Source organism: Salvelinus alpinus, chromosome 2 (assembly GCF_045679555.1).
Source record: "Salvelinus alpinus chromosome 2, SLU_Salpinus.1, whole genome shotgun sequence".
Lineage (NCBI taxonomy): Eukaryota > Metazoa > Chordata > Actinopteri > Salmoniformes > Salmonidae > Salvelinus > Salvelinus alpinus.
In genome coordinates, this window is record NC_092087.1 from 98,876,428 (window position 1) to 98,888,610 (window position 12,183).

At 42.6% G+C, this 12,183-nt stretch overlaps 2 protein-coding genes across 2 annotated transcripts in view; one reads left to right on the forward strand and one right to left on the reverse strand.

The window, feature by feature from the left end:
* Positions 1 to 2,187: 2,187 nt before the first annotated feature.
* LOC139568387 (zinc finger protein 585A-like) lies at positions 2,188 to 8,166 on the reverse strand. Its single transcript, XM_071390171.1, has 4 exons — positions 8,065 to 8,166; positions 7,857 to 7,895; positions 6,016 to 7,543; positions 2,188 to 4,630 (listed from the first exon to the last, which is right to left on the reverse strand). Exons 3-4 carry the CDS (start codon positions 7,303 to 7,305, stop codon positions 2,735 to 2,737), a joined length of 3,186 nt encoding a protein of 1,061 aa, XP_071246272.1. The 5' UTR covers positions 7,306 to 7,543; positions 7,857 to 7,895; positions 8,065 to 8,166; the 3' UTR covers positions 2,188 to 2,734.
* Positions 8,166 to 12,183, forward strand: part of LOC139541935 (zinc finger protein 721-like) — a 17,016-nt gene continuing 12,998 nt past the window's right edge. Inside the window, exons 1-3 of the mRNA XM_071346852.1 lie at positions 8,166 to 8,577; positions 8,879 to 9,011; positions 9,289 to 10,725. Of these exons, the coding sequence (XP_071202953.1) occupies positions 8,569 to 8,577; positions 8,879 to 9,011; positions 9,289 to 10,725 (1,579 nt within the window). The 5' untranslated portion in view covers positions 8,166 to 8,568. The remainder of the gene's footprint in view (positions 8,578 to 8,878; positions 9,012 to 9,288; positions 10,726 to 12,183) is intronic.

Consider the following 12,183-nt stretch of genomic DNA (forward strand, 5'->3'; position numbering starts at 1 on the left):
AAAACCTACCAACCAGTAAGAATTCCGGCTCTCACAGACCTGTTAGTTTTTCTTTAAGAAGCCCTCCTGTTCTCCACTCATTACCTGTATTAACTGCACCTGTTTGAACTCGTTACCTGTATAAAAGACACCTGTCCACACACTCAATCAAACAGATTCCAACCTCTCCACAATGGCCAAGACCAGAGAGCTGTGTAAGGACATCAGGGATAAAATTGTAGACCTGCACAAGGCTGGGATGGGCTACAGGACAATAGGCAAGCAGCTTGGTGAGAAGGAAACAACTGTTGGCGCAATTATTAGAAAATGGAAGAAGTTCAAGATGACGGTCAATCACCCTCGGTCTGGGGCTCCATGCAAGATTTCACCTCGTGGGGCATCAATGATCATGAGGAAGGTGAGGGATCAGCCCAGAACTACACGGCAGGACCTGGTCAATGACCTGAAGAGAGCTGGGACCACAGTCTCAAAGAAAACCATTAGTAACACACTACGCCGTCATGGATTAAAATCCTGCAGCGCACGCAAGGTCCCCCTGCTCAAGCCAGCGCATGTCCAGGCCCGTCTGAAGTTTGCCAATGACCATCTGGATGATCCAGAGGAGGAATGGGAGAAGGTCATGTGGTCTGATGAGACAAAAATAGAGCTTTTTGCTCTAAACTCCACTCGCCGTGTTTGGAGGAATAGAAGGATGAGTACAACCCCAAGAACACCATCCCAACCGTGAAGCATGGAGGTGGAAACATCATTCTTTGGGGATGCTTTTCTGCAAAGGGGACAGGACGACTGCACCGTATTGAAGGGAGGATGGATGGGGCCATGTATCGCGAGATCTTGACCAACAACCTCCTTCCCTCAGTAAGAGCATTGAAGATGGGTCGTGGCTGGGTCTTCCAGCATGACAACGACCCGAAACACACAGCCAGGGCAACTAAGGAGTGGCTCCGTAAGAAGCATCTCAAGGTCCTGGAGTGGCCTAGCCAGTCTCCAGACCTGAACCCAATAGAAAATCATTGGAGGGGGCCGAAAGTCCGTATTGCCCAGCGACAGCCCCGAAACCTGAAGGATCTGGAGAAGATCTGTAGGGAGGAGTGGGCCAAAATCCCTGCTGCAGTGTGTGCAAACCTAGTCAAGAACTACAGGAAACGTATGATCTCTGTAATTGCAAACAAAGGTTTCTGTACCAAATATTAAGTTCTGCTTTTCTGATGTATCAAATACTTATGTCATGCAATAAAATGCAAATTAATTACTTAAAAATCATACAATGTGATTTTCTGGATTTTTGTTTTAGATTCCGTCTCTCATAGTTGAAGTGTACCTATGATAAAAATTACAGACCTCTACATGCTTTGTAAGTAGGAAAACCTGCAAAATCGGCAGTGTATCAAATACTTGTTCTCCCCACTGTAGCTCCACATTGATCTGGTACTCCCTGTATATAGCTCCACATTGATCTGGTACTTCCTGTATAAACTGTAGCTTCATTCTAATCTATTTTATTTCATTCCTCGTGTTAGTTACTATTTTATATTATTATTTTTAAACTCTGCATCGTTGGGAAAGGTTCGTAATTAAGCATTTCCCTGTACAAGTTGTATTCGGCACAAGTGACAAATAAAATTAGATTTTCACAAAATAATTCCAGCTAGCCTGAATTGATGCATCCACTGCTGTACATGCCGCTTTGGCAACGTTTTAGTGTTCTCGCGGAATTACAATGAGGGTTTAGTGTTCTCGTGGAATTACAATGCATTTTAGTGTTCTCGCGGAATTACAATGCATTTTAGTGTTCTCGCGGAATTACAATGAGGGTTTAGTGTTCTCGCGGAATTACAATGAGGGTTTAGTGTTCTCGCGGAATTACAATGAGGGTTTAGTGTTCGTGCGGAATTACAATGCAATTTTGAGGGTTTACTGCCAGTTTTCAAGTCAAATCACTCATTTTCATGCAGCTGACATGCAATATTATTAAATAATGGTGTAATTTTCTCTAGTTTTCTTGCCATTTCTTAGAAATTATTGTGATAGGTTCACATTTTACCGGTACGGTGTACCCCCAATATTTATTTTTCCGGGACTCGGTACCAGAGCTTACCGGCTTACTTCGACCCCTGCCTAGGACACATATTTATGCATACAACTTCTTACTCAAAGAATTAGATAAATAATTAGTCCAACAACATATCATTGTCACCATTTTATTTCCACCAGTTGAGGTTCGGCCATGAATTTTAAACACCTTTTAAAATGGACAACATATCCAAATATCAACTGTGAATACAAAAACTCTGGAGCTAAAATATGAACTTTGAACAAAATAATTATTTTGAGACAGATGAACAAAATAACATTCTATTCCAAGCTCTATACACAGCATATCAATCCTCAACGACTGCAAACCTGTCTCAATAAAATCATAACAAATGTTTAAAAAAGAAAATGGATCTTTCCATTCATCTACATCTAGTTATCTACAAGGGACAGGTTTAAGCATGTTACCATTCACTGAGTGCATGGTAGGTTGGGTTTTTGGGACAGGCTGAGTCTAGGTTCCTGTCCCAATACGTTAGAAATGCATCCTTCCTATCTGGGACAGGTAACAGACAGGTTACCAGGTAACAGACAGGTTACCAGGTAACAGACAGGTTACCAGGTAACAGACAGGTTACCAGGTAACAGACAGGTTACCAGGTAACAGGACACCGGACAACTTGGTCAGGTGTAAACAAGGTTACCATTGAGTCTGTGATGGGTAGGGATAAGGGACATGCTGATTGTGTGGTAGGTAGGGATTAGGGAGTCTTGGGACAGAGACAGGCAGAGTTTGCCTGTGTGTCTCCTGATGTTTCTTCAGACTGCTCAACTGAGCAAAAGCTTTATCACACATGCGACACTGGAACGGTTTCTCTCCTGTGTGGGTCCGCCGGTGGTTTTTCAGGACATTACCGTCAGCGAAACACCTCCCGCAGTCAGGGCATTGGTACGGCTTCTCTCCAGTGTGGATTCGCAGATGAAGATTGCAGTGGCTCTTACTTGTGAATCTCTTGTCACAGTAAGTACAGCAGTAAGGTTTCTCACCCGCATGAATCCGGAGATGAAGTTTTAAACTCCCTGCCAGAGAAAAACTCTTCCCACACTGAGGGCAAAGGTAAGGCTTCTCTCCAGTGTGTATCCTCTGATGAACCAGTAAGTTATTTTTAGTGGAGAAGGTCTTGTCGCATCGGGAGCAGTGGACACGGCTAGAGTGGGTCCGTAGATGATCCCTTAGAAGAGCCTTGGATGAGAACTCCTCCCCGCAGTGGGGGCATGGAAGAGGGTCTTGGTGCCTGTGGATGGGACCCAGTGTCTCCCCCTTGTGGTTCTCCTGGTGATGCCGTTGTAACGTTTTTGTATGACGAAACTTCATCCCACACACCGAGCAGTGGTAAGGTTTTTCTTCTGTGTGAGTTCTGGTGTGTTTCTTTAAATTTCCACGATCATTGTAACTGTTTCCACACTGAGGGCAGGAGTACGGTTTCTCCCCAGTATGGATTCTCAGGTGTCTTTTAAGACTGGCGGCCACAGGGAATCCCCTTCCGCATTCCAAGCACACATGTGGATTCTTCACAGGATCACTTGGCGGGTGTCGTGTTTTTATGTGTGATTCCAGTCTTTCTGCAGTTATGAAGCTCTTCTTACATTGACCACAGCGGTGAGGGTGTTCTGTGTGAAAAACCTCCCGGTGATGTTCAAGGCTTTGTTTTCCAATGAATTGCTTCCCACATTCAGAGCAGAGGTAAGGTTTCACTGTGTGTTGTTTACCCATGTGACTTTTGATGTGTTTCTGTAAGTTTCCAGAATCACTGCAAGCCTTCCCACAATGATGGCAAATGTATGGTTTCTCCCCAGTATGAGTTCTCAGGTGTCTCTTAAGACTTCCTGCCTGATGGAAGCCCTTTCCACATTCAGAGCACACATGAGCTTTGTCTGCAGTCAAGTTCTCTCTCCTTCTCTGCAGGTTCTGTATGTGTAGTTTTAGACTTCCTGCTGTGGCAAAATTCTTACCACAGTGATCACAGATATGGGAGCCATCTCCGCAGTAGGTTTGTTTGCGTTCTTTAGCATTACGAACGCTCTTCTGATAGGCAAGTCTCTTCACAAAGACCTCCTCTCCTGGGTGAGTTTTTCTGATGTGTCTCTTTAAGTTTCCAGAATCAGTACAAGCCTTCCCACAACGAGTACAGACGTACGGTTTTTCCCCAGTATGCGTTCTCAGGTGTCTCTTAAGACAGCCGGCCTGTGTGAAACTCTTTCCGCATTCAGAGCAGATGTGTGGTTTCTCTCCAGACAGATAAAGTAAGTGTGTTTTCAGATTTGTAGCAGTGCCAAAATTCTTCTCACAGTGATCACAGATATGGGAGCTAGGTCTGTCTCCTGAGAGGGTTTTGTGTTGTTCAGCATTAGACGAGCTGTGGGGTTTCTCTCCTGTCTGTGTTGTCTTGTGTATTATATGGCCACTCTGCCCTGGTGTCTTCCTGCAGTCGACTAGCTGCACAGACACCCTCTTCAGACCGCACAATAAGGCGCTACCGGGAGAGGCACGCCCCGGGGACTCTGGGAGGGCAAAGGGGGGCGGGGGAGGTTTGTCCTAGAAAATCATAAAAATAGAGATGGAATGAGTCAGGAAACACTTTCCTACCGGTCAAGTCATTTTAAAATCTTTGCAGAGAAAATCAGAAGTCTTTCCTAGATTCCTCTCATCATCTTTCGATTACTCGGCATCCTTCTTAAAATACATTGGAGGATAAAGAACCTAGAACCTTCTCCTCCAATGCATTTATAGAAGGAGGTCCAGGAATCAATGATGAGAGGAATCAAGGAAAGAGAAACGCACTTCAAGCAGAGGTCGCATCAACGCAGTTCTTCATGCATAAAAGGAAAGATAAAACGCAGAAAAAAATATCTTGTTGCGTTTTTGTAAAAGGAAAGATTCAGTAGGTTTCACTTCAAATCATCAATTTAAAAAAGGACACATTTGTGCTTCAGTTGCACTTCTGTAATCGGATTAAATATCTTCGCTCTCGTCTTGACCTATTACATTCCACCACTCTGACTGCTGTGTGCTTTAGTTCAGTTACAATGCTTAAAGATTAACTTCAAAGCAAAACATCAGGAAATGTATCTGGCTCCATTCTTTCTATGATTAACATTATAAATATGATGGCCGTGCATCGTTTTGGAAAAATATACCTTGTTTTTTTATTGTAAGCTCATTTACTTGTGTGGCTGCGAGCCAAATAGCATCTGTTGTCATCTAATGAAATGCATGTGAATTAAAACTGTAGTTGCATGTCTGTTGATCACTCTATTGAAGCAAAAAACGGTTGACTTTCAATATAAAAACGCAAGGGAAATGCTTTAAAAAACGGTTGACTTTCAAGATAAAAACGCAAGGGAAATGCTTTAAAAAACGCTTGACTTTCAAGATAAAAACGCAAGGGAAATGCTTTAAAAAACGGTTGACTTTCAATATAAAAACGCAAGGGAAATGCTTTAAAAAACGGTTGACTTTCAAGATAAAAACGCAAGGGAAATGCTTTAAAAAACGGTTGACTTTCAATATAAAAACGCAAGGGAAATGCTTTAAAAAACGGTTGACTTTCAAGATAAAAACGCAATGGAAATGCTTTAAAAAACGGTTGACTTTCAATATAAAAACGCAAGGGAAATGCTTTAAAAAACGCTTGACTTTCAATATAAAAACGCAAGGGAAATGCTTTAAAAAACGCTTGACTTTCAATATAAAAACGCAAGGGAAATGCTTTAAAAAACGCTTGACTTTCAATATAAAAACGCAAGGGAAATGCTTTAAAAAACGCTTGACTTTCAATATAAAAACGCAAGGGAAATGCTTTAAAACACTTTATGGTCTATGTTTAAAAAAAATGCTGATTTCTAAAAGTGAATGCGACCCCTGTTTGACCCTGTGAATTGAAGTACTCACCCCTCTCACTCTCTGCTTTAAGTACTCACCCCTCTCACTCTCTGCTCTGGTGTGTGCCTCTCTGGAGACGACTCCACCTCCAGCCCATCGCTAGCCATCCAATCCCTGTCCTTCTCGTCCCAGTCTACAGCGTCATCGGATTGGCTGGGACTCATGGGCTCCGCCTTCAGTCCGTTGCTAGGTAACCAATCCCTGTCCTTAACGTTGCAGTCTACATCATCATCATCATCATCATCGTCGTCAGCACCATCATCATAGTCTTGGCCGGGACTCATGGGTACAACGCTACCATCCTCCTGTATCCCTTTGAGGTCCTCTTTCAGTTGGAGTGAACAAGATGTTCCCTGCTCCTCCGATTTAATTGAATCCGTATTGTCCTGCATTTCCTCCACATTTCCTGTAGGGATGCTCCTCTGAGTGGCGAAACTCTCCACAACCATCTCCTCTACTGGGTGAGTTCTTCTCATGTGTTTCCTCAAGTTTCCACAGTCACTGTAGTCCTTTTCACATTTGGGGCAGACGTACGGTTTCTCCCCAGTATGAGTTCTCAGGTGTCTCCTAAGACTGGCAGCCACAGGGAATGCCCTACCGCATTTAGAGCACACATGTGGGTTCTTCAGAGGATCACTTGGCGGGTGTCGTGTCTTAATGTGAGATTCCAGCCTTTCTGCAGTTATGAAGCTTTTCTTACATTGACCACAACGGTGAGGGTGATCTGTGTGAAAAACTAGCCGGTGATGTTTAAGGCTTGATTTTACAATGAATTGCTTCCCACAATCCGAGCAGTGGTGAGGTTTCACTGAGGGATTCACTGTGTGTTGTTGAACAGTGTGCGATCTGATGTGCCTCTTTAATTTACTCTGGTCTGGTGTGTTGCTAAGCAACCCAGCTCCTCCCTCTTCATTCCATTCTTCATCACAGTCTACAGCATCATCATCACATTGGCTGGGATGCAAGGGCTCCGCTGTCAGTCCGTTGCTAGGCAAACAATCCCTGTCCCCCTTGTTGTGTTCTTCGTTGCAGTCTACATCATCGGATTGGCTGGTATTCATGAGTGCACTACTACCATCCTCCTGTATCCTCCTGATGTCGTCTTTCAGTCGGACTAACCAAGACATTCCCTGCTCCTCTGATTTCATTGACTCCGTATTGTCCCACATTTCCTCCATGACTTTACGCCTTAATAAGCGATGATTCATCCCTTTAATTTCAGAGCCATCCATTCCACAACGTTCACACAGGTCGCGTAAATTGTCCTCAGTTAAATTCCATAAACTCTTTTCGATTTCATCCATCAACGTTTCCTTCTCAGAACTCATTTTGTCCCAGCAGTTAGAATGTTTTTGTAAAAAATAAAATTAAAATAACTTTCTATTAAATTGAGTTGTCACTAGTGTGAGGTGTGTCTCTCTCCTGTGTATTCACAGGTCTCCTATATCTCCTGCCACACCGGGAGCTTCAGGAAGTGCTGCATTATGAGTCTCTGTCAAAGACAAGTTATTTCAGGGTCCGATCTTCTTCCTGTCACCAGAACAGTGGAATCCCTTGTGAGGTCACCTGTGTAAATAGGACGATATGGTGTAAGACAAAAACAGTTTATACAGGCGTGCAATATGTATAGTGACATTTTATATTTGTCAAGTCCGTGAAATGTTTACTTTTAATTTACTGTCACTATTTCATTTTTACTTAATAGAACAATATAATGAAAAAAATATTAATGATAATAAAAATATTTTTGTAAGATATATGAAATGTCAAGGTTCCCACGATGAGGGCTTGTATTTTGACTAACGTAAACTAATGTAACAGGAACATTAGGTACAACAGTAACTCATTGATTATATGTAGTCGCTCTGCCTTTACTTACCAAATAGAAAACAATCGTCGTTTTACTCCTACATCGACTCTGTATGAGCAGAGCATCAAATTAGTTAGCAGGAGCTATTAGCTAGCCAACAGTACCAAGGTAAAAATGTAGCTGTCTGATGATGAGCAGGAAACGCAACAGTTATGCAACGGTAACGACTAGCTAACTACACCGTTTGGACAAAGCCAATACCTAATGTTTTACTGACCAGATTTATTTAAACATTTTCCCATTCTCCCCTCGCGGTTAATGCAATCAAAGAATGGCCATATCAAAACTATGTGGAATGGCGTCCAGTGATGGCATCAACTTTTTTCCGGGTTAGCTGCTGCCCCGGAAGTAGTTCTAGGCGGTTCTGTCAACATAGCTAGTCTGCTTAGATAAACCTTACTCAAAAGCATTGTAGCTAGAGTTATTTACAAATATATCTTCAATATACTTGGCGTAGACTATTTCCATCCTGTGATAACGTAGATATGGAACTATTAAACCAGACAGACGTGAAGTTACAAACGACAACTTAAGCTAACATTATTAGCTAGCTAAGTACCGTTAGCTAGCTCAGTATGCTATGCTAACTTAGCCTGCTATCTATTTTTGCGAAATAGCTGTGATTTTTCATAGCAAAGCAACATTTGAACTGATTGGTTGCTACAGCCGGAGAACAACATTTTCTCGGCAATTTTTTGTTGTTGTTGCTTCGGCTCACACAATGTATGAGGTGAGAAGTTAGCTATAGCTAGCTAGTTGCCCTGAAACTAAAACCTGTTTAGCTTGAGCCCAAAGCCATAGAAACAGCAGGTATAGATATAGCTGGTTAGCTAGTTATGTAAATACATGGCTCTGCTTTAGTCAACTCCATTGTCATTGTCTTATTCAAGGTTAGCTTGTCATTTGTAGAAGTTGGGTATACATTTGTCAAGTAGTAAGGACTATTTTATCAAGTCAGTTCGTTATTAAGACCAAAGCCAATGACGTGACGTTATCTTCTAGGCCTATCTCTGACTGTACTTTTCAATCAGGATTTAGATGAACCCCAGCCAAACCAGTCAAATCTACTGGTTCCTGACTGTATCCATGGTGACCAGAGCACAGGCGGTCCAGAGATGGTTCCTAGGAGCCTTGACTACTTCAGTGACTTTCTAAGATTGAGAGGTAAGTCGGTTGAGAGATTTCCATTAACTTTAGTAGGTGGAGGCTGAGGCAGACTGAATGTTTAAACCATCTGACGGTGTTGTTTAGGTACAGTGTTAACAAAACAGTGCAACACTTACACAATCTGGGGTGTATTCACTAGGAAGCTAATGGCCGAAACAGGGAAAGGGACTATAAGAAACACTTGTTTTCATTTGCTACGGTGTACACTAATGAATACACACCTTTGGTTTCCACTCAAGCAATCCTGATCGGACTCTTTCCTATATCCCCACAGGAGAGACAGGAGAGAGTTCCAGCCGTCACTCTGACAGTGAGGGGGCAAGTTCTACCTCAGTAGAACCTGAACAACAGGAGGACAATCACACAGCCAAGAACACACACAGTTGCAGAGAGTGTGGAGAGGAGTTCCCTACACAGCATTATCTAAGAAAACATCGCAACACAACACACACAGGAGAGAAGAAGACCAGTCCCAAACCCAGGAGGAGCTACAGCTGCCTGGACTGTGGGAAGGAGTTCCCATGTCCATCTAAACTACAACGACACCTTCTGACTCACACAGGAGAGAGGCCCTGCTTCTGTTCTGACTGTGGGAAGAGTTTCACTCGGGAGGAACATCTGAAGACACACCAGCGGTTCCACTGTTCTAGTGGGGAGGGCAGTCCCTCTATATCGGGAGATCCTGAACAGGCAAAGAACTGCTGCCTGGAGTGTGGAAGAGAGTTCTCTAGTGCTTACAAACTACGCAGACACCTGCTGACACACACGGGAGAAAAGCCTCACTCCTGCTCCGTGTGTGGGAAGAGTTATACTTATCTACACACCTTGAAATCACATGAGCTGAAACACACCGGGGAGAAGTCTTACAAATGTTCCGTGTGTGAGAAGAGCTTCAACCAAAAGGGAAATTTGAACCAACACATGCTAGTGCACACTGGTGAGAAACCTTTCTCCTGCTCTGTCTGTGGCAAGTGCTTCACCCAGAAAGCCAACCTGACTGCCCACCAGCTCTCCCACACAGGAGAGAAGCCTTTCTCCTGTTCCATCTGTAGGAAGGGCTTCACTCAGAAAGCATATCTTAAACAACACCAGAAACTGCACACTGGAGAGAAGCCTTACGCCTGCTCCGAGTGTGACAAGAGGTTTACCTTCTGTACATCTTTGAAAAGACACCAGCTGCAACACACAGGAGAGAAACCGGACTCGCTAAGTTTGAAAGAAATACACCAGCAATCACACGGCAAAAAAGTTGAGGAGAGTCTCTCTGCATCAGCAGCAGAACCTGAACAACACCAGGAGAATCACACAACTAAGACGTCGTCTCCCTGCTGCTCAGAATGTGGGAAACATTTCAAAACTTCATCATCTCTACAGATGCACGTGAGAATCCACACAGGAAAGAAGCCATATTCCTGCCCCGACTGTGGGAAGAATTTTGCTACAAAAGGACGTTTGAACTTGCACCGGCGGTCACACACAACAGAAGCAGAGAAACCCATCCACTGTGAGGAGCAGAACACACCACAGGGGCAGGAGATGGTATCTGATAACCTACAGGACCTCTGTCAAACACTGGGGCTGAAGGCCAAAGTCGAAGAGGAGAAGGACGAGGTGGAGGAGGATGGAGAAGGGGCGACGGATAATGCAGAGGAAGTTGGAGGGCTGATTAATTCTGATGGAGAAGAAGTTGACTGGGATTCTGTTCAACATAGTAAGTGGAGGCAGAACGCTGACTGTTCTTCAGTTACACAGTAATAGAGTCTGACTCATTATCTAACCCAGTGGTTTTAAGGAACTCAGTCCGGCTTTTAAATGTACTCTTGAAAATTGTAATAGTAGAATGCACAAGGTGCAATGTAGAAATTGGGTAGTTCATCGTCAGTTCCTCTTGTCATGTTAGTCATTACATACCTTAGAGAGATACTAATAACTGGTCAGTCATTACATACCTTAGAGAGATACTAATAACTGGTCAGTCATTACAGACCTTAGAGAGATACTAATAACTGGTCAGTCATTACAGACCTTAGAGAGATACTAATAACTGGTCAGTCATTACAGACCTTAGAGAGATACTAATAACTGGTCAGTCATTACAGACCTTAGAGAGATACTAATAACTGGTCAGTCATTACAGACCTTAGAGAGATACTAATAACTGGTCAGTCATTACAGACCTTAGAGAGATACTAATAACTGGTCAGTCATTACATACCTTAGAGAGATACTAATAACTGGTCAGTCATTACATACCTTAGAGAGATACTAATAACTGGTCAGTCATTACAGACCTTAGAGAGATACTAATAACTGGTCAGTCATTACAGACCTTAGAGAGATACTAATAACTGGTTAGTCATTACAGACCTTAGAGAGATACTAATAACTGGTCAGTCATTACAGACCTTAGAGAGATACTAATAACTGGTCAGTCATTACAGACCTTAGAGAGATACTAATAACTGGTCAGTCATTACATACCTTAGAGAGATACTAATAACTGGTCAGTCATTACATACCTGAGAGAGATACTAATAACTGGTCAGTCATTACAGACCTTAGAGAGATACTAATAACTGGTCAGTCATTACAGACCTTAGAGAGATACTAATAACTGGTTAGTCATTACAGACTTTAGAGAGATACTAATAACTGGTCAGTCATTACAGACCTTAGAGAGATACTAATAACTGGTCAGTCATTACATACCTTAGAGAGATACTAATAACTGGTCAGTCATTACAGACCTTAGAGAGATACTAATAACTGGTCAGTCATTACATACCTTAGAGAGATACTAATAACTGGTCAGTCATTATATACCTTAGAGAGATACTAATAACTGGTCAGTCATTACATACCTGAGAGAGATACTAATAACTGGTCAGTCATTACATACCTGAGAGAGATACTAATAACTGGTCAGTCATTACAGACCTTAGAGAGATACTAATAACTGGTCAGTCATTACAGACCTTAGAGAGATACTAATAACTGGTCAGTCATTGCAGACCTTAGAGAGATACTAATAACTGGTCAGTCATTACATACCTTAGAGAGATACTAATAACTGGTCAGTCATTATATACCTTAGAGAGATACTAATAACTGGTCAGTCATTACATACCTTAGAGAGATACTAATAACTGGTCAGTCATTACATACCTTA

Excerpts from the sequence above, each read along its gene's own strand:
- LOC139568387 (XM_071390171.1), bottom strand. The coding sequence starts at position 7,305 with ATGAGTTCTGAGAAGGAAACGTTGATGGATGAAATCGAAAAGAGTTTA. Across the intron at positions 4,631-6,015 it reads CAGAGCAGAGAGTGAGAGGG|GACAAACCTCCCCCGCCCCC; the intron begins GTGAGTACTTAA and ends ATGATTTTCTAG.